Source organism: Equus asinus, chromosome 13, assembly GCF_041296235.1.
Source record: "Equus asinus isolate D_3611 breed Donkey chromosome 13, EquAss-T2T_v2, whole genome shotgun sequence".
NCBI lineage: Eukaryota > Metazoa > Chordata > Mammalia > Perissodactyla > Equidae > Equus > Equus asinus.
Genome location: NC_091802.1, coordinates 39,704,065 through 39,725,464, shown reverse-complemented (window position 1 = coordinate 39,725,464; position 21,400 = coordinate 39,704,065). Strand labels below are relative to the sequence as shown.

The 21,400-nt window shown below is 52.7% G+C and overlaps 2 protein-coding genes across 6 annotated transcripts; one reads left to right on the top strand and one right to left on the bottom strand.

Annotated features, from left to right (window-relative positions):
• Positions 1-3,627: 3,627 nt before the first annotated feature.
• LRRC3C (leucine rich repeat containing 3C) lies at positions 3,628-17,286 on the bottom strand. The gene is made up of 4 exons (XM_070483923.1): positions 17,177-17,286; positions 14,811-15,362; positions 14,342-14,506; positions 3,628-4,429 (listed from the first exon to the last, which is right to left on the bottom strand). Exons 1-4 carry the CDS (start codon positions 17,284-17,286, stop codon positions 3,628-3,630), a joined length of 1,629 nt encoding a protein of 542 aa, XP_070340024.1.
• ORMDL3 (ORMDL sphingolipid biosynthesis regulator 3) lies at positions 14,839-21,311 on the top strand. 5 transcript variants are annotated; one of them, XM_014833847.3, is made up of 4 exons: positions 14,839-14,995; positions 18,280-18,479; positions 19,236-19,387; positions 19,778-21,311. In XM_014833847.3, the coding sequence occupies exons 2-4, from the start codon at positions 18,306-18,308 to the stop codon at positions 19,911-19,913; spliced, it is 462 nt and encodes a 153-aa protein (XP_014689333.1). In that variant the 5' UTR covers positions 14,839-14,995; positions 18,280-18,305; the 3' UTR covers positions 19,914-21,311. The 5 variants fall into 5 exon arrangements, with proteins under 5 accessions (XP_014689333.1, XP_014689336.1, XP_014689334.1 ...); XM_014833850.3 differs by having other exon boundaries at positions 14,840-14,995; positions 18,285-18,479; XM_014833848.3 differs by lacking the exon at positions 14,839-14,995 and adding an exon at positions 15,102-15,546.
• The last annotated feature ends 89 nt before the right edge of the window (positions 21,312-21,400 follow it).

The window sequence follows — 21,400 nt, the reverse complement described above, 5'->3', positions numbered from 1 at the left end:
AAGGTTGCTGATGACAGAATCCTAGAGAGATGAGGTGACACAGTTTCTAGGTGGATCTCTCCTTAGTCTGATGGGGGAGGCACACCCTTCCCTTGGAATAAGCTGCCTGGGTTGCTTTTGGTTTGGATGTTGATATGCCCTCAGTCTGTAGGAGAGCCCAGCCTTTCACTTGAAATGTCTGCACCTGAGCCAAAGACAGGAAGGGTGGGGGCTGTGCCCCACCCGTTGCTCCTTAACTGCCTCTCTCAGCTTCTGTGTACTCAGTTTGCTCTCTATTCACTTCCTTTTGTAGATAACAAGTCTTTGTAGGTGTCTAAGTCTCTGTGTCTGGGGTATGCTGGGTCTCACCAGGTTCAGAGCTCCCCAAAGAGAAAGGACCCTATTGTTTCCATTAGCCTGAGAGTTCCCTGGGAGTTAGGTTCAAGTCTCACCTCCTCAGACTGGGGACTCCCTGATGCCAGTGTCTGCTTTCCCTGCCGCTCCAGGCTTCTGCTCCATAGGGCAGGAAAAGCTGGTGGAGGAAGGGCTGAGTGAGGGACCACTCCTTTCCTACCACCCCAAACCAAAGCCTGCTAGCTCCGTGATGCTGCACATGGATGATAAGCTGGGGCCTCCCCCAGGTGTCCTAGGTTCCTGCCTCAGAGCTGGACCAGGCGTGTACCTGGGCTGTCTTTGTACCTGGTGGCTTTATTCCTGGCTCTAGCACATCCCAGTGGGAGAGGGAGATCTGGTGTGGTGTGTACCCCTCTTCCTCTGTACCAGGCAGAAGGGCCAGAAGTGGGCAGCATCAATGAGGCCACCTAGCTGCCTCACCAGGGCCCAGGTAGCATCTTGAGCACAGGTCCTATGATCCCTGGTCCCTGGCAGAGATAAGGATGTAGGGGTGAAACCAGTGATGCCACCCACTCCTGCCTGCCCAGTGGACAAGCACAACCCAGAGGCCAGGGTGCTGAGGGAAGGGCTTAGGTGTTCAGCGACTGTCGTTCCAGGTGGGAGCCTGTCTGAGTCTGTGGATGCCCTGCTCTGTCCAGTCTCCGTTGATGGGCTGAGTTGAAGCCACAGCTTCTAAGGCCCCCCTCCCACCAAGTTCTGACTCAGGGACCCCAAATGTCTGGGGTAAAGGGATCTCTCCCTGGGGAGAGGAGTCAATGAAGCATCTCCCCTGCTACCTCCCCAGACCCCCATCTTCTGCTCCACTTGTCCCCCTTTTGCCTTTTCTCCTGTCCTAGCTCCAGAAAGGGAAAGGAAGTTGAGCTAGAGGGGTCATTTATGATCATTTATTACCCAGGGCTCCAGGACTCCTCCTGATGTGGAATCCAAGCAAGCTTTCCTCCCTGGATCCCCTCCCATCCTGAGCTCACCTCTGGGAGTTGGGGTTAGATGTCAGAGGAGGGGAACTGACTCTCTGCAGACTTTAAAGATGCGCATGGTCTCTGCTGCTCAGGATGACAGGGAGTCAAATGAAGGTCCAGGAATGGGCACCAGTGATAGAGACATGGGGCTCCAGCTGTCCGCCACCCTATCTCCCTCACAGGTCTACACAGTCTCTTTCCCAGAACCTAGTGAGACGTGTCCAGCCCGATTCCAGTAGGGGATGGGATAGCAGAGTGGGACAGACTCTGAGAGTGGCAGAGGAAGGACTAATGGAGAGTTTGATAGGGATGGGGCCAGGATTCCAAGGCCCAGTCGAGGGAGCAGCTGGGGTGGACAGCCAAAGCTGCAACCTGAAACTTCTCACACCCCAGTTCTTTCCCCCATCCCTGAGCATCCCTGAGCATCCCTGGAAGTGGGGAAGCCCATGTCTCTCGAGAAAAGAGGATGGGGGGGTAGTCCCAGGTTTTTCTGAGATGAGTCAAGTTGAGGCTTTCTGGATGATATGGAGGAGCTCAGCCTTGGAGTGGTGGGGGGAGCCTCAGGGATGGAGAGAGAAAGGGTGAAAGGGAGGCTGGAAAGGAGACAGGAAAGTCAGCAAGATCAGAGGGATCAGGGGAGGTGATAGATTCCTCTTTACCACTCCCCGAGTGGCCTCCCATTCTGCCCCAGGCTCTTCCCCGAGCTGGGTGGAAGCCTGGTTCAGTGGTTCTTATCTTCAGTTTCTGCTGGGGCTCCCAGAAGCCTCCCCAAAGCACTTGCTTCCTCCATGGAGGCCCCATGAGTGGATCATCCTGTGTGGCCCCCTTTGGTCCCTTGAGCATCCTATTTGGTGATAGGGATATCTCATATGGCCCCCTCCTTCAGCCAACTTGGTGTCCCTCAACCAGGAAGTCTTTTATTATCTTTTATCACATCTGCTTTCTCCCTGCCCCCTGCTCAGACTCCCCCTGAGAGAAAAGACAGATTGCCAAGAGGGTAACAACTCCCTCTCCCTTTGCTTCCTATGCGCCCTCCAGCAGGCTGGAGACTGCCAGCTGGTCAGTGGTGCCTGGACGTTGCCCTCCTTCCCTTCTCCCTGTTTGTCCTCCCTCCTGGCCCCCTCCCATTCCCTATCCTTCCATTCCACCATCATTAATTCATAGGACCTGGCGTCCCTAGCAGATAGACTCTGGTGTCAGGAGCTGGGAGGCAGGAGGGGAGGGAAGAGTTGGCATCCAGCCTAGTGGGAGCACCCATCACTAAAGGGGTGTTGATGTGGTGGTGAAGGTCTCCACACCCTCCCCCTCCTCCCTGCCAGGCCACACATGTTCAGTGAAATGAATGATAAGAAAGAGATCAAGGGCATTAATAAAAGTGACTTTATTGAGTTGTCCAGTGATGTTCTGAGGATGGGAGACTTCCCAGTTCCCCCCACCCCCAGCTCTCCAATGACTCATCCCCAGCATAGACAAGACCACTTTCCTCCCAAGGGAAAGGGTTCAGGTAGCTCTTCAGTGTATAAAAGAGAAAGCAGAGTGATGAGGGAGTCTCTGGAAAAGGAAGAGGGGCCCCAATAGAGGGCGCAGGGAGGGGAGCCTGGGGCCAAGAGAGAGGCAAGAAGTGAGGGTGGAGCTTCTCAGTTGAGATGGAGAGAGGAGAGGAGAAGCCCACGGGATACTTCTCAATCCAGCTGCACCCAACTTTCTGACCTCACCTCCAACCCTTGCCCCTTTTTGCATCCTCTATTCCAGGCCCCAGGTAGGTCTTGCTGCTGCCCAGACATCCAGAGTTGTTCTGCATCTTCTTTGTCTTTGTCCACCACCTTTCAGGTAGGGTCCTCCCTCTTCTGCTCAGAGCCCTCCTCATTCTTGAAGAGTCAGCTCAAACATCCATTCAGTGAAGACTTTGAGACCATGTCTGCCAGGCAGAGGCTTCCTCCTCCATGTTCCCATAGCTGCCTGCTCCTCCCTCTGAACTGGCACACATACCACTACTGTCATTCTCTTTTATGTTGTCCTCCACCACTGAGGACTCAGGAGCTTTAGGTCTCTGAGTCTAGCATAATCCAGACCCAGAGTATGCACCAAACGCAGGCACCAAAAACTCCAGGCACCAAATAGAGAGAGAGAGAGATCAGGTGTTTAGCTGGAGGGGGAAGGGGGTGGAATTTGGAGGATGGGATGGGGCTGCAGAGGAGGCTGAGGGGGTCAGAGGAGAAGAGAGGACATAGGGGTAGGAGTGTGGGGCATGGGGCCAGAGGAGTGGCCCTGGTCATCAGACCACTGTGCTGAGGGTGGAGGAGTCCTCGGAGCGCACGGGCAACACGGGGGCTCGCTTGAGGGGACGTCGGGTCTCATCCCGGTTCTGCCACACGTAGTGGATCAGATAAGCCACCACAAGTACCAACCAGCCCCCCATGGTGACCAGCAGGGCCACGTCAGTGCTCCGCCGGGCCCCGCCCCGCCCCGTCCCACACAGTTCTTCCTCCCCTGCCAGTGGCAGGAACTCCTGCCCCACGAGGTCTGGTCGGGCTCCCGGGCCACACACGATGCCTGTCCCAGTGCCCGGTGCCAGCCTCACCTGCCTAAGCACCTCCTGGAGGGCACAGTCGCAGCGCCAAGGGTTGGCGGACAGGTTCACTTGGATCTGCAGCCCCATGAAGGCCTCCACAGGCACTGAGGCCAGCTGGTTGGCAGAGAGGTCGAGGTGGCGCAGCGTCCCAGCCAGGCCCTGGAAAGCGGCCCCTGAGAGGTGGACAAGGACATTATGGGATAGATCCAGCTCCTCCAGAACAGGCAGGTGCTGGAAGGCACCAGCTGGCACTGATGCCAGCCGGTTGGCATCCAAGTAGAGCTTGCGGGTGTCGTTGGGGATGCCTGGGGGCACAGCACTCAGGCCTGCCTGGCTGCAGCGGAAGGTCCGCTCACCGGCTTCCTCTGCCACGTAGCATCCCTGGGGAGGTACCCAGGGGCTGGGCACAGTACTCCTTGTGCCTATTACCAGCAAGAGGGACAGGAGGTGACTGCCTGGTGGGAGCATGGCCACAGATTGGCATAGTCCTGGAGTGGAGTAGGATCTGGGAAAGAAAAAGCCCCATAAAAGAAGAGTGAGTCAAGAGAATTCCATTCCCCTTTGCCAGCTCTCTCTTCCTCAGGTCCCCTGTGGAGTCTCTTTGGACTGGGGTCCCTCCTTTGGGGACTTTCTCAGGCCTGGGTGACATTGTTTGCTTCTTCTTTGGGGCTTAGAGCTCCTCATTTGGGCTCTTTGGGTAAAAGGTCCCCTGGGCCCGAGACTCATCTGGGGTCTCTGATTCTGGAGGGCTAACCTCTGAAGTTTCTCGGTCCAAGGCCCTGTTGGTCATTATAGGGGTCTCTAAGTTTCTGCCTCTGCCCATGTATTGATTTCCCTCATTGGAATAAAGTCTTTTTCTGCCAGCCTACCTGGGTGGCTGCCAGGTGGGCTGGGTAGACACCAGAGGGCCTGTTTGGTACTAGAGTGAAGGAGATAAGGAGGATGGATCAGCAATAGGACTTTAGGGCATCCAACTAGGCTAGGTGACTAAGGCCCCACCTCTGTGCCTATCCACCCATTTTCCTGCAGCATCCACCCCTCTGCCTGCCCCAGCTTTGTCCTCTCCGCCCCGCACTTCCTCCTTCATCCTCTCCCTCCTCCTCCCAGCCTCTCACCCCTGTTGGTAGGAGAGCCTTCTCCTGTGCTGCCCTCTCCCCGGAAGTAGCCTCCCTGCTGCTCAGCTCTGGAGACCTGCTTCCTCCTCCAGAAGCCCTGCTTGCTTGTAGCTGCTGGGAGTTGGGGGCTGGGGCCCAAGAGTGTTGGGTTTCCTGGCATGTGACTCCAGGCCCCAGGTGTCGGATACCTGAGCCACGGCCTGGCCAGACGATGCCAAGAGAGGGCAGATCCTGGACCCTGATGAACTCTGCTGTGGGGAGACTAGGCCCCAATTCCATTCCCTGCCTCAGGCTCCCCTCCCAAGGCCTTGACGTTGCCATCTTCCATCCTATCCAGGGCTGAGACCCTGCCTTCCAGAACCTCTGCCCCTCTCCCAGAGCCTGGCTGAGCAAAAGAATCCCTGCTTGGCACGCCTAGGGGGTAGAACTGGGGTGGGCCCGGTCTCACATCCATTGCCTTCAGCAACCCTTCACCTCCCAACTCCATCCCTCCTGCATTCTCCATCTCTGCCCGTCTACCAGGCCTTGTGGCACCTTCTTCCATGGTGAGCAAACTTCCCTCAGCCTTTCCTTGGAAAACTTGACCCTCTCTGGAGGACCTCATCTCCTGGCTCCTCACAGGGTGTTCGACTCTCTTGCCTGGCATGGGGCACCATGGTTCAATTTCAGTTTGTTCTCTGCACTGTTGGTAGATGGCCCCTCTAGGAGTTAGAAGGGGTTCTTCAAGGTGTCTGACATTTGATATGGATGCCTACAAGTTTTCCCACTGAGTTTATGTTCTGGATTGGAGCTGACTCCGGTTCTGTCAGTTTGCTGGGGCCCTGCGTTCCCAAGTTGGTACTTTTTTTTGAGGGAGATTAGCTCTAAGCTAACATCAGCTGCCAATCCTCCCCTTTTCGCTGAGGAAGATTGGCCCTGAGACAACAGCTGTGCCCATCTTCCTCTACTTTATATTTGGGACACCTGCCATAGCATGGCTTGATAAGTGGTGCACAGGTCTCTGTCTGGGATCTGAACCAGCAAACCCCGGGCTGCTGAAGCAGAGCCTGTGAACTTAACCCTTATGCTACCGGCCGGCCTGCCAAATTGGCACTTTTAATTCTCCGTCTTGTCCGGGAGCCAAGAAAGGCTTGGACAACATATTCCCCAGGGCCCCTTGATCCCATCCCTTCATTTGCAGCCCATGGCACCCCATTATTCCACTCTGTCCTGATGTAGTGGAAGGGAACAGGAGAGTGGAGTGTCACAGAGACTTGCACAGAGAAGGTGGAGGTCATATGCTGTGGAGACCTTTGTGAGGAGAAAAACCTTGCTGGATTTTGTGAGAGACTATGGGTGACTAGGATCGGACACACAATTGCAGGGCCTGGTGCAAAATGAAAATATGGGGTCTCTTGTTCAAAAACTGTTAAGAATTTCAAGAGATAACAGCAGATCGTAAAATCAAGTGCAGGGCCCTTCCGAGCGCAGGGCACAGGTCACATGAAGCTGGCCATGTAGGTGACCTTTGAACAGGTAGTTTCAGAAGTGTGATGGGGTCAGAATCAGATGGTTGGATACCGGCTAATGTCATCTCTGGGGATGTACTCACCACTGATTCATTCTTGTGATATCAGCAGGGGCATTTCTCACACTCACATTTGCCCAAGGAATCAGATAAGACACATTTTCTACGCTTGGGCGGGAGAAGTGAAGATTTTGTCTGCGGGTTGCTTGTTAGTTAGGCCAGGCACTCTGCCATGAATACTTGGGTGTTGATTTCGGGACTGTGGTTGAATGTGGAATAAAAAGCGTGTGGAACCCTACCCTCCCGCTGCTCTTCTCTCACACTGGGCAGGGGGTTTAGCCAAGGCACAAGAGTTGAGCCTGGCTGTTGATGGAGAGAGTTATCTGCTTCTCAGACCAGGGCAGCTACCAGGCAAGAGTGGGCCGGGAGTGCCCAGCACAGCAGCTGTGGGAGAAGCAGGCAGTCTGTGCACATAGGGGAATCCACCTGGAGTAGTGGCGTGGTTAATGGAGGGTGGCTAATTGCAGTGCTCAGAAGAGGACACAGAAGGGGAGGAAGGAGGAACCACACTCAGGATGGTGCACAGCGCAGGCTGAGGGTTGACAAGCCTGGAGCACAGATTTTTCTCTGCCATTCATTCATTCAGCGAGGATTTCCCGTGAGCCCCATGTCTGAGACCCGTGCTTGTTGAAGGGAATACAGATCCTGTTCTTAAGGTGCTGGCTCTGTAGCAGTGGTTCTCAAAATCCAGCCTGCACATTAACATACCTGGAGGAGCTTTTAAAAATTAGTTATGCCTGGCCTTCACCTGGACCAATTAAATTAAAATCTCTTTGGATGGGGTGTAGGCACTGATATTTTTCAAAATCTCCCCAGGTATTTTTTTTTTTTTTATTTTTTAATTTTTTTCCTTTTTCTCCCCAAAGCCCCCCGGTACATAGTTGTATGTTCTTTGTTGTGGGACCTTCTAGTTGTGGCATGTCGGATGCCGCCTCAGCGTGGCCTGATGAGCAGTGCCATGTCCGCGCCCAGGATTCAAACCAACGAAACACTGGACCGCCTGCTGTGGAGTGTGCGAACTTAACCACTCGACCATGGGGCCAGCCCCTCCCCAGGTATTTCTAATGTGCAGCCTGAGTTGAGAATTACAGTCTAGAGGGAGACATGGACGTGTCAACACACGTCTCCACAATGCATTGATGTGATGTCTGCCATAATAATGTGTGTACGAGCAGCTTTGAAGCCCAGAGAGAGAATAAGTAACTGGCAGCATCTGCTGGCTGTCTACTTGGTATCGTGGGAGGCAACATTTTACCTCTATCCTCTTCACGTTTTTCAGCTGGGTCTGAGAACTAAGTTGACATAAGTTAGATTAACAGGAGAAAAGCATACAAATTTATACAAGTTTTACATGACACAGCTGTCATAAGGAAATGAAGACCCAAAGAAGTGGCAAAACACAAATACTTTTATACTAGGGTGAATAAAGAGAGGCAATTGTGGAAAAGTAACTACGATATATGAGGAAAAGGTAACTAAACTATTTGGGGAGGCTAGAGGAAGATAAGAATTATTTTAACAAGGTCTGTTTGTACCAAATTTTTCAGCTTTGACTCCCCATTAAAGAATGTTTATTTTCTCCTGGTACCAGGAGGGCATCTTTCACAGGAGAGTTTTTGTCTCCTGTTTTCTGGAAGAAAACGGGAGATTAGAATGCCCTTCTTGCATCTGTTGTCTTTTAAGTGCTTTTAGCTCAAAATAATCTTATGCCCAAGTGGCATATTCTGGGGCAGCATATTCTGCCACTCTTCAGTATCCATTCCTTACCTCCTAACTTGATAACACACACTGATTTGGGAGTAGTACTCAGTCCTTTATGATAGAGCCTGATTGGTCCTCTCAGTCTATCGGAAGTCCTGTTGCTCACTTTCCCAGCCTCCTTGGCAGCTGGGGGTGGCTCAGTTCTGGTCAATGACATCTTAGTAAAAGTCTGCTGCAGGAATTTCTGGGACAGTCTTTGATTTGCTCATAGAAGAGGATGGGCTGGGCCCTCCCCTTCTCCCTACAGCTTTCCCCCTGCTTTGAGCATGGAGGGTCAACCATAGCCATCTTGTGACCATGAGACAACAAAGCCGCTGGCCCGGATATGGTGAGCCACTCAACCAAGACCAACAACCATCTACCTCTAGACTCATTATGTGAGAAAAACTAACCCTGCTTCAGTGCTTCTCAACTTGGCTGCACATTAGAATATGGGAGGTTTTGAAAACTAATGATGCCTGGGTCCATCATGGAGCTTCTAACAAAATCGATCTGACACATCTCTGGTGATGGGGACTTTTAAAAGCTGCTTAGGTGATTCTGCTGGCGACCTAAGGTCAGAATCATTCCTTTGGTTGGTTTTCTGTTGCTTTCAGCTGAGAACATTCTTACCTGACACACTGCCTTTTCCAGGATATCAGGGAAGGCTTCACCAAGGAATGACATCTGAGCTGGGTCTTTAAGGCTGAGTTCATCAGGTGAGCATCAGAGTGTGCGCAACAACAAGGGAGCGTGAGAAGGCTTGGCTTCTCCTCGGCTACAGAGTAGAGGGGGCGGTGGCAAAGGCCATCGTTACAGTGGAAAGGCACCAGATCCTTGTGGTCTTCTACACCGTGGAAGAATTGGGAATTCACTCAGTTGCTGAAGGATTGAAAGGTTTTAAAATGAGCTTTGATATTTGGATCACTTTGCTGGCTGTGTGGAGGACGTTTTGGTGGAAGAAAAACCATTACTGCAACAGTCCAGGTGGGAGGGAACTGAGTGGAAGCCGTTGTGTGGGATTGAAGGAGGATGACCGGGGTGTTCCATTCTTTACCGTGGCCTGTGGGGCATGTAGGAAAACCCTTGGGCCAGGCCCAAGACCATCAGACATTTGTGCCACTGGTCATATCCTTCCCCAACCTCCTTGGGCCTTTGGCTCTCTGGCCCTCACTGTCTCTGAGATCCCTTCCAGCCTGATGTTTAATGTGTCTATGATGGTGGGCAGAGAAGAGGCTGAGGCACAGCAGGGCCCTGGTTCCCAAGTTCAGGGCCCCAGAAAGTTAGGTCCCTCAGGCCCCCTCCCTGGCTGGGGCTGAGTCACAGCTCCTCCCTCCAAAGGCAGTAACTCCATGCCCCAAAGATGTGACCTGGGAGGAGAGAAACTCAGCAGGCCTCCAGGCCCCTGCCTCCCACATGTTGGAAGTCCTCAGGTCCAGCCTGGATAGAGAGGGATAAACAAAAAAGGAGGAAGCCTAGCTACTTTTCCTATCATGTCAGCCAGGGACCCTCTAACATGAGAATATTGGGCAGTTTGGGTCATCCCCCAGACAAAGGGGGAAGATGGCGTGTGCACACATATGGCCACCCGATAGCCTAGGGGTGGGCTCTCGCTGAGGTGTCTGCTGGGGTCAGAGGAGCCCAGAGGACAAAGCAGTGGACTCTGCCTGGAAAGTTAGGGAAGGCTTCACAAAGAAAGTGATAGGTGAGCTAGGGCTTGAGGGATGAATAGGAGTCTACTAGATGGAAAAGAATAGGAGGAAAAGCATTGTAGGCTGAGACAAGAGCAAGAAAGAGCAAGGTGTGTCTGAGACCGGTTAGAAGCTCAGTGTGGCTGTAGTCCGGGATGTGTGGGCCAGTTACATCCTTCAGTTAACATTCATTGAGAATCCACTATGTGCAGGAAATGCAAATATCACTAAGACATGGAGCAAGCAGCCTAGCCGGGGAGGTGGCTGTGTGACAGATAACTTAAACATAGCACCCTCGGTGTGGGATAGAAGACTTTACAAGGCACCTACGGGAACATGAGGGACACACACGACAGGGGAGTGGCCAGGAATGGCTTTTAGGAGAAATGCCACTTCCTAGCTGTGTGACCTTGGGCAAAATATTTAAACTCTCTGTACTGCAGTTTTCTCATCTGTAAAGTGGGGATAATAAAAAACCTACTTCACAGGTTTAAAGATTAAAAGACTTTATACACGTAAAGCCCTTTGCCCAGGACCTGGGACGTAGCAAATGCTAAATCATGTCAGCTGTGATTGTCACTGAAGGAGGAGTTGGTGTTAAGCAGGGGAAGAAGATGATCTGGGGCAGTGGCCACCCAGCATTTCTAGAGAGGTGGGGTCTACTGGCGTAGTCATGCAACTGGAAGGACACTAGGGGATCTTTTCTTAAAGCTCCTGTTTTTATAACCATTGCCCTTTTGATCTATAATGTTTACAGTTTTCTAAACTGCTTTTGTTTTCCCCGTGGGAGATGATGTCGATTGTCCATATCAAAGATTATGCAGATTGCATAATCCTAAAGAACAGCCCTGCTCTTGATTCCCAGAGGGAGGTTCTGGTTCCCAGGCCTTGGCTCTGGCATGGAGGCCCTGGCCAGCTCAGCCCTTTCCCTCCACAGCCCAAAATACCCAACCACAGGGCTGGGCAAGGGGAGGAGAGCTAGTGCCCACTGCCAAGGCTGCCAGTTGCTGTGCCGCCTCCTCTCCTACAGGCTCAGTGGCTGTCACTCAGTGCTTCTTTGTCTACTTAGCATCACTGTCCCTGCCGCCGCCCCGCTGCCACCACACGCTTGGGGTGCTCCCCAACCAAACAAAAACACAACTGCCAAGGAAATAAACAGCTCCCTTCCTCCCTGTGCTTGCTCTGGGTGTGACCTCAACACCTCCCCTTCAGGAAGGAGGGAGGTGAGGTGGCGGGGATCAGGAGGTCGTGTAGGAGTGAATTGGAAGGGAGTGGGGGGTAGAAGGAGTAGAGAGGTGCCATTCTCTCCCTTAGGGCTCGGGGAAGGGGCTATGTTTCTTGATGCCCACCTCCTCACTTCCCACCACTGCGTCACCTTGGAATGTGGTCCCAGTTTATCACCCCCGCCCATGTTTGCTATCTCGGCCCACACGGTGTATCTCCGGCAAGCAGAGGCCACGCCACCCTGCCAGTTGGAAACACCCCAAGGCTGGGAAATGCGTCTACCTCAGCAGACTAAGGAGCTCCCAGAGGGCAGGGAGAGCCTGTGATGGTGGCTCACTCTGTTTTAAAAACACACATTTCATAAAAGATTTAAAGCTATCTCACATTACACAAAGTTTGAAACTAGAGAATGAAAAAGATCACCCAAATCCCTCCATCCTAACAAGATCTGGTTTTTTTTTATTGAATTTCCACAGCCTAGTAAAGTAGATGCTTAAATATCATTCAAATGTGGAATGGATTAATAACAGGCAACACATATAGAGCACTTCCTAGGTGCCAGGAATTGTTCTAAGTGCTTCACATTTATTGACCATTTAATCCTCACAACAACGTGAGGTGGGCACTATCATGATCATCACCATCTCCATTTAGAAATTAAGTAACTGAAACACAGAGAGGTTCAGTGACTTGTCTAAGGTCACACAGCTGTGACCAGAACAGGGAATTGAACCTTGGCAGTCTGGTGCCAGCATCTCACCAGTGTTGTTCTTTTTTCCTAATCATTAATGCATATACAGGTTTATAAAAACTTTTTATTATAGACAATTTCAAACATAAAAAAGTAGAGAAAATAATGTAAGGAATCTTATGTCCCCGTCTCCTAGTTTCAATAATTATCACCTCATGGCCCATCTTGCTTTTTATTCCCTCATGTCCCTAGCCCAGATTATTTTGAAGCAAATCAAGTCATCATATCATACATCAACATACATTTTAGTATATGTCTCCAAAAGATGAGGATATTTTATTAAAAAAATTAATACAATATGATATGCCTGAAAATTTATAATTCCTTGATATCATCAATTTGAATAGTCAATATTCAAATTTCCCTAATTTAATAAAATCTTAAAAAAAAAGTTGGCTTGCTTGAATCAGGATCCAAGTACGGCTTTTGGTTGATATATTGCTTAATTTATCTTAATCTGTAAGTCTCTCCCTCTTCTTTTTTCTTCTACTTGTTAAGGGAATTGGGTGTTTCTTCTAGCTTCCCTTCTTCTTGATTTTTCTGATTGCATCCCTGGGGAATGCTCATGCTATTTTTTTCCCTGATCTTTTCATATAACCTTGCAAGCATTTTCCCATACTGCCAGATAGTTTTCACAACAATTTACTATAATGCTTCATACTCTCCCATCCAATGGACATACCATAATATTTTTCTTGGGCATTTAGGGTACTTTTGGTTTTCCACTATAATGAATAATTCTAAGATGAACGTCCTCACACATAGTACATGAGATGTACTTCCTTAGAGTATGCTACCAGAAATATAACCATGGCTCCGAGGCCTGAATGATTTTACAACTTCTTGGCACATATTATCAACTGTTTGTCCAAGAGGTTGTGCCTTCCCCAGCACCACATAAGAGTGCTGACACTCGTTCTGAACAGTGCTTAGGCCTATTCACGGCTGAAGGATGTTTGGTGAAGACATCGTAATTATAAGGGCAGAGAACTAGAGAAGGAGAAAGATGATGACAAAGACTCAGGCTAAATTAAGCAGAAAGTGATCCACAATTTACCACAAACCCAGCGTGAGTCAGAACTCTGTTCATTCCCATTGTGAAAAAAATTTGATAACAGGGGTTATTAATAGGGCATGGCATGTCCAGTAATCTTTCCATTAGACTATGCATTAGTCAGAACCTTATTTGAGACGTGGATCCAGTCTGGGTCATGGAGCTTTGCAGAGATGTGAGGAAACTGGCAAAGATCCAGAGAGCTTGATCAACTTGATGCAGGATGGAAGAAACTCAGAGAAAAGTCAAAAGGGTCAACTAGGCTCATTTTGTAAAAAATAAAGACATCTTTTTTTGCTTCAATGCTAGGGAGGTTTCTGTGGAAAGGACAATATTCAGTTGTTTGCTTTTGTCTTCAGAAGTCTGACTATAAGCAGAGGGGCCTCCAAGAACCAGGAGAAACTTCTGTAGGATATAAGGCAGAACTTTAGACTCTGGGTTGATTATTTAGGTCTTGGGATGAGTGTTCTTGGGCCATTGGCCCTGGAAATGTTCTAGAAGCTGCCTGTTCTCCTGTTCTGAGTGGTTCAGATATCCACCTGCTTGGTGCCCCACTACATACTTCCCAGGACCCCATATCAGCTTTGTGAAAATTGTTTCCTAGCAGCCCCCAGGGGAGGGGTGGGTGAGGGCTGAAGGAAGCATCCCCAGGTTCCCTGGGCCAGCATTCTCCTTTCTATCCCCTCACATTCATTTCAGGTTGTGTTTACAGCCAGTCAAGTTGGCAAGTCATGACTTCATCTGATCCTGCTATTCCAGCCCTGCCTTGAATAGAGTGGGCTTAGAAAGAAGCTGGGTAGGGGAGTGGAAACTACTCAAATAAGGCCCTCTTGGTGACATGGAGAGTGAGGGTGACCCAGGAGACATTAAGAGCCATTTAGTTCAACTTCCTACAGAAATAGCTTCCTACAGTGCAACAGGTGCTTTACACACATTCTTTTGAATTTGCACAACCTTGGAGGTAGATTTTCACAGGTGTGGAATTGGAGATTAAGACAAGTTATTTGTCCAGGGTCACATTGCTGCTCAAGGAGTGCCTACGCTATGTCTACCTGGCAGTAAAATCTGTGTCCTTGCCTCGAGAGCATGCAGACCAGAGAAGTGGAGCCTCTTACGCACACCACACAAGCTCACCTGGGACTAGAATTCAGACTCCTAACCATTCATCAAGGAGTCTTCGTAAGACACATGGCCTCTTCTGACATCTAATGTGAGGAGGCCAAGGATGCGGCCTGGCCCAGGTGTAACTGAGGAGTAGGCAGGCTGTGGACCAACGCTGTCCACAGGCTGCGATCTCTGCCCTCCAGACTCTCATCGTAACCGTCGTCGTGAAAAGCCCGCTTCCACGCAGGCTCGGCAGGGCAACGGGCTAGTTCGTTTATGGAGGAGCCACTCTTCGGCCAGGGCGGAGGCAGTGAGGTGTAGCGGAAAAATTCTGACCTGGGGTCAGAATCTCTGGGCTCCAGTCCAGGTTAAGACCCAGTGGAGAACTACGGCAAGTTACTTAAAACTGCGAGTTTTCCTCATCCGCAAAACCCAGCAAGGGTAAACCGCACTTGAAGAGCGTGGACGCAAAAGCAGGAATTGTTACCCGCTAAAGCAATACCATCTGATCCTAGTATACTTGCTATTGAAACGTCCGGGCCCTGCGGCGCCAGCGAGGCCCTAGCTGGAGCGGGGAGAGAAAACTACAACGCCCAGAAGGCGTCGGGCGGGCCGGCACTCAGGCAAGGGGAGAAACTACAACTCCCAGGAGGCATCCGGCGGGCCGGCGCTGGGCGGTGACGTCACCGGCTCCGGAGCGGGGCCCTGATTCGGCAGGGGCTGCCAGCGGGGTGGCTGCCTCCGCGGTGTTGTTACAGCTGCTGAAGCTGCGGCGACCCCCGCCCCGGGCACCCTTCCCGGGCCCTCGACCTCCGGCCCCGCACGGTGAGTCCAGAAGGGCGGCCTCCGGTGGCCGAACTTGGAGACTCCTGGGGCTAGAGGCGGGGCGGGGAAGGAGGTGGGGGCTGCGGGGGGAGGCGCCGGGCTGGAGGGGACTGGAGCAGAGTGAGTGGGGCTGGAGCGGGTGCAGCCGAGCGGGTGCATCAGCCGAAGGGATGCGCAAAGGGGAAAGTGGAGGCGGAGGCCGGGAATGGGGCGTCGGGGAGGAGCGCTCGGGCTGGGGGTGGAGGGTGGGGGGCGGGGAGCTCTGGGCTTCGGGGATAAAGGTTTGGCCGCCTCTAGGGCTGGGTGAACGCTAGGAGGTGGGGGTGGGGCTCCGGACCGGGCCAGGTTCCGTGTGCGAGGTCCCAGGCTGGAGAGCGGAGCGGGAGGCTCCCCTTCGGCTTAAGGTCTCGCTCAGAAAACCTCAACAATAGGGAGGGCTCCGCCTCCTCGCTTCATCCTCTGCCCCGGCTAGTAGGGGTTCGCCTCGGTACTCGCCGGCTTTCCATTCCTACTGGTCTCCGGAGTCCGGAAGGCAGGGCCAGAGCTGAGAGGTGAGCGACTGTGGCCCCACGGGTTGTGGGGGTGGGCAGAATGAAAAGGGCATTGTGACGTGCTGCCGGGGACTTCTCGTTGGGGTCCAGGTTGCAGGCTTGAATATTTTGTGCTCCTCATCCAGAAGGTAAAAGGTTTGATGCTTAAAGGGCTGCCCTTACTTGGGGAAGAGAATAAGAGGCATTCACCTGGTAGCTGCCCTGGGGCGCACTGTGGCCTTGGCTTAAGTGTCTGAAGGACTGGCTGGGCAGGGATATTTGCATGTCGAGCCAGGGGGGAAGGGAAAGAAGGAGTAGTAGAGTTACCGGTGAGAAAGTGGTTAACAGAACAGAATTGCTGCAGGCTCTAGTTTGAGACAGGTTATGAAACCACGTTAGGGACTGGTACCGGCAGCCACCTGCCAGCTGTGGCAGCAGAACTTTTCAGCCTCAGCTGCAGTAGATTTGCTCTTCCTCTGCCAGTTTCTCTCCATTTCTCCCCTTGTGGGTGAGGGGCGATTGGTTATTTTACTAATGGAAGTGATACATACCCATAGTCACACCAAAGTGTCGAGAGTGCTTCTTGGCTGCCAATCTTTTTCTTAGTTTATCGGTCTCTTCTGTCTTTGGGGGGAGTCTCCTGGGATTTCTGCTCTCAGGGCAGGTAGTGTTCAGGCTTCAGGAAGAAACTTCCCAGGGGGTCAGTTAGGTCCTAGGTCTGAGCCCCTCCTAGACTCATTAGTCTTCATTGGATGCCCTGTTTCAGCCAGAAAGGAGTGTAGGATGATCTGGGATTCAGCAAGGCTCTTGGCACTCCTGGGCAAAATACCAGGGAGGGCTCTCTACTCCTACACCCCTGGAGGTCTAGGTTAGGGAGAAGTGGGGAGGGGCAGCAGATCCTGGTCAGCCTTGGGGAACACGTTCTCTCTCCTTAGACAGTAGTAAGTCCTTTAGAGCCCTCACTTCCTAGCCAGCCCCCCCGCCACCCCCCTCACTAGGGGAAGACTTTTGCATAGTAGGTGTCCCAAGAGCTGTGTTAGGGTAACTGAAGCCCCAAGGCCCTGGGAAGGTAAACAACTGAGCCAGTCTCGGTTTTCTAGTTCCTTGGGTTTCTGTTAGGCCCAGTTATCCACCCTAATGGGCTGAGCTGATGGGCCCCAGGAGCATCACCTTTTCTAGGATGCACCCTGGGCCATCTCACGTATGTTTGCATGCTGGGAAGCTGTGTTATGGGATCACCTTTCCCCTGAGGTCTTTAAGCTTGGAGCTGAGAAGAGGAAACTTGTTCCCATTATCCTGGAAGTAAGGAACTGATCCTTGAGAATTCTCGCTCCTACGCAGGCTTGGCTGTGATCCTAGCCAGAGACAGATAGCAGATGAGTCTTGGGGGAGTTCATTGCAGCAGGGTGAGGGAGGTGGCTTCCTGGGCACTTCCAGGATACCTCCCAACTGGGACCCCTTTCTGCCTCCCCATCTTTTGACAGGGCTGTTACTGTGGTGATGACCTTAGGGTATCAGGCAGGACCTTCCCTCAGCTAGGGAGGTGAGCCAGTACAAAGGCACCATCTGTTCCCACCTCCTGCTGGTCACAGGGCCCTCAGGGATCTGGGGATAGCCAGCTCTGGACAACGGCTGCTCATCCCCTCCTTACCTGCATCCAGGAGTGCAACTGGGCTGCATTATTTCCTGGGCATCAAGGACAATCCTCCTGGTTCTTCCAGCTGCAGGGCTTCTGCCATTGGAGCTGGGCAGGGAAGGCATGGTGCTAACTTACACTTGGAAACAGGTGCTGGGAAAAGAGACCAAGGCGAGGATGGGTGGGGCAGAGAGGAAAGGGGCAGGAGAGAGACCACAGGTGTGGTTTTGTGTCCTTGGGAGGGGTATGTTGATGTGGGTTCCAGCTGCCCATGGGAGCTGTAGATGTTGGCTACATTCTCTATCCTCATCTCTCACCAGGGAAAGGGGCCCTGGTGATTTGGCGGCAGAGTGAGTGGCATGATGAGGGTTAGCCTGAGCAGCTGCCAAATGGATAAAATGTCTGGATAGGGTGTTTTGTGTCACCAAGAAGGAGGCTTCCAGGTCTGGGCAAAGGTTGTCCCTAGTCTGTTGTTTTGTTTTCTTCCCTCCCTCCCTCTTTCTACTCTCAGTCCTCTTGGGTCACAGTAGGGGAGGGGCTGGAGAATTAGGAGAGATGGGTAGAAGCAGTGATCCCCAAATGTTTTATCCACCACTACCTGTTCTCACAGGCCCTACCTCCTTTTCTTCCTTCTAATCAGGGGAGAGGACTCAGGTGTAGATGTCCCGTATCGGGCCCTTAGTGAGACAGAGAGTCCAGCAGGGGTTATGCTGACTGATTCTTAGGGGACAGGACTCTTGTCCCCTCTGTGGGCTTTGTGGGAAGAGGGCCGTCATGGGAATGCTCTGGAGGATGAGATTGGGAGACAGGCAGTGGTTTCTTTGCTCTGGGGCAGGATGCCTCTTGGTCTATCCACCCAGGCACTCCCAGTGGCTGGTGGGGCACCGTCCTGGTTGGGTGATGTTTGGGGCAGCCTGGTGTTTCTCCCAACCCAGCAGTGGAAAATGAAGAGAGTTAAGTCCGCATGGAGTTTCTCTGACCTCTTTGCTTGAGAATCAAACAGTAGACCTGCCTGTAGTTCTTGGGGAAGGCAGAGCTTCCCTCCCTGTGGGACTTGGAGGCTGTGAGGGGGCAGGGAAAGTGGTGTGACCTGTCTCACCTGTGTTGCTTGTTTGCAGAGCAGTGGCAGGAGAGGGGCAGCAGGATGAATGTGGGCACCGCGCACAGCGAGGTGAACCCCAACACGCGGGTGATGAACAGCCGCGGCATCTGGCTCTCCTATGTGCTGGCCATCGGGCTTCTCCATGTTGTGCTGCTCAGCATCCCCTTCGTGAGCGTCCCTGTCGTCTGGACTCTTACCAACCTCATCCACAACATGGTGAGGACCTGCCTGCTGCCCACCCAACCGTGTGGGCTACTCTGCTGAGCAGAGCAGGGCTGAGGAGTAGGGGGAGCCCCCCCAGACATGGGCCAGATGTCAGGGTGACATACTGACAACATCTGTCACCAGAGCCAGACCCACCTCTCATCTCTCTGCCCCACTCCCGCTCTGGGTTGCAGCCCTGTGCACGCCAATAAGTGGAATAAAATCTGCAGATTTGTCCACATCTCCAGGATGGGGTAGCTTATGGGCCTGGGTGATGGGCAGTTGAGAGCTGAACTAAGGGCCCCAAAGAGTCCGCAGGACCCAGGCACCCAGCCCAGTGCAGAAATTCTTCTTTCCCAAGTTAGGATCTCAAACCATCTTCCACTCTTGCCCCTCTCTGCTCCCTCACCACCTGCTTGCTACCTTATATGCTTTTGGTGGGCAAGCAGGGGCCTAGTTCCTTCCCATCAGCTTGCCCCCTCCCATCTGGCACAGGGAGGCCGTCACTGGGCTGGAGGAGTAGCATCTCCATGCCAGTTCTGCAGCTAACTCCTCCCCATGGTTCTCCTCATGCCAGGCCTGCCCTCTCACCCCCTTACTCTCCTGCCAGGCTCCCAGCTGCTCCATGCTGACCTCCAGCCCACATCTCCCTGCCCAGCAGAGGGAGGCTCCTGATCACCCGGAGCCCATTCTGACTGGGGTGGAGGAGCTGAGCTGGGGAGGGCCTTTTGCTTTTTGTGTCCTCTACTGAAGACCCCTCTCCTCCAGGGCATGTACATCTTCCTGCACACGGTGAAGGGGACACCCTTTGAGACCCCGGACCAGGGCAAGGCGAGGTTGCTGACCCACTGGGAGCAGATGGACTATGGGGTCCAGTTCACAGCGTCTCGGAAGTTCTTGACCATCACTCCCATCGTGCTGTGAGTGCCTTGGGTAGAGGAGGACACCGGCAGGCAGGCCAAGGCCTGGGGACCCCTGGGGCCCCGCCAGGCTTAAACACCTCCCTAGCTCTGGCTCTTCGCATAGGAACGAACAGAGGAAAGAAAGTTGGAGTGTCTCTGGGTCTTATGCTGGGCTCAGGCCTCCCTGGCCCTGTCTTTCCTCAGTTGGGGCTTCCTTCCTGACAGTGAGTAGCCCATAGGCCTGGGGTAAAGCAGGGGGCCTCTTTAGCCAGGGAGATCTTGCCACCCTGCTTCCGTTCTGGGGGTCTTTCCCATGACCACTCGGCTGTTGGGACTCTGCCTCTCCTCACTCAGGGAGTGAAGGGGACCTCCAAACAGTCATAACTCTCCCCAACCTTCTCCACCCAGGTACTTCCTCACCAGCTTCTATACCAAGTACGACCAGATCCATTTCATCCTCAACACTGTGTCCTTGATGAGTGTGCTCATCCCCAAGCTGCCCCAGCTCCATGGCGTCCGGATTTTTGGAATCAATAAATACTGAGGGTGCAGCCCCTTCCCCTGCCCAGGATGGCGGGGGAGGGGTGAGGCCTGTACTGTGATGCTGAAGACAGAACGAGCCTCTGGATACTGCCAGAGATGGGAGTTGAGCCTCTGGGCCCTAGTTTCTCCGCTCTTGTCCCCCAGTAGCCGACTTGAAGTAGCTTGTAGAGGGGTTGGGGTGGGGGCCCCCCACGGCTCTGACCCTTTCTGATTTTTTTCATCTTTTCCTTTTGCCTTTTGGATAGAGACTCCATGGGGGTAGTCATGGAATGGGCTGGGCTCTGGGGCTGAATACAGACCTGTGAGGTTAGACAAGAAGCCAGGGAAACCCCCTGTTCACTTGCTCATCCTATTGCTAAAGCACTTTAACCTCTGCGAGGGGAGCAGAGGGGATGGTACAGCTTCTAGATTGTTTCACTTTAATTCTTATCTTTTAGGATGACACTCAGTGTGTGCTTGTATGTATGAAAGCAAGTGCGTGACGGTGCCTCATCCCTCTGGATAGAGAACCATCTATTCCATGTCTCATGCTTTTGGTAGCTCCCCTCTGACCCATCCTGGGTACTGGGTGGGAGTGGGGAGGGTAAGGAGAAGGATGGTGGGGCTGGGTGTGGATGGCCTGGTCCCAGAGGTGAGGGGCCAGGGCTGCTGCCATCCTGGCCCTGGTGGAGGTGGGGGGTGGAGGGAAATAGTGAGTTGAGACTTAGAAGAAGGGGTCTGCATAGCAGCAGAGATTGGTACAAGGGAAGGAGGGTAGGGACAGAAGCTAAACCCAAACTCATCCTTTGGGAAATGGTCAGGGAGCGGGGCAGCTTGGAGAGTTAATTTACCCACAGCATGATGGTGGTAATAGGAAAGGAGGCTGCTGTGGGTTTGAAGCTCTGGGTTGGCACGAGGGGGTGGTGATGGGTGGAAGAGGCCTGTGAGTCATTGTAAGCACAGGTCCAGTTTGACACTGCCTTTGGTGTGAGGGACATGGGGAAACTAGGGCAGAAATAATGAATGGTGGGGCCCTCCCGTAGCCCTTCACCTCGTAACTTGTGCATAATGGAAAGAGTGAAGACTGGCCTGCAGGTGCTGTCTCCTGTCTGAGGAGAAGAGGGTGGGGCAGGAGACAGCATGGGCTGGAGAGGAGCCACCTTCTCCCCTCCCCATATGATTAGCATCTGTATTACTTTTGAAAAGGTGTGGGTTCCTGTGCCCCCTCCCAGGGCCCTGAGGGAGAAGGGGAGGTCATTGGCCCTTTTTTCTGCCTCCTGGTCCCCCCAACTCCCACCCCATCATGTATCATAGGGAACTTTCACCTCAAAAATCTTTCTAAGCAAAGTGTGAATAGGATTTTTACTCCCTTTGTACAGTATTCTGAGAAACGCAAATAAAGGACACTGTGTTCCTGTTTCCCCCGAGTCTGGCGTCTGCTTCCTGGAGGGCCCTGGGGGTGGGGGACAGGGCTGTGGACTGCACTCCTGGCTGAGGGCAGTGTGGGAT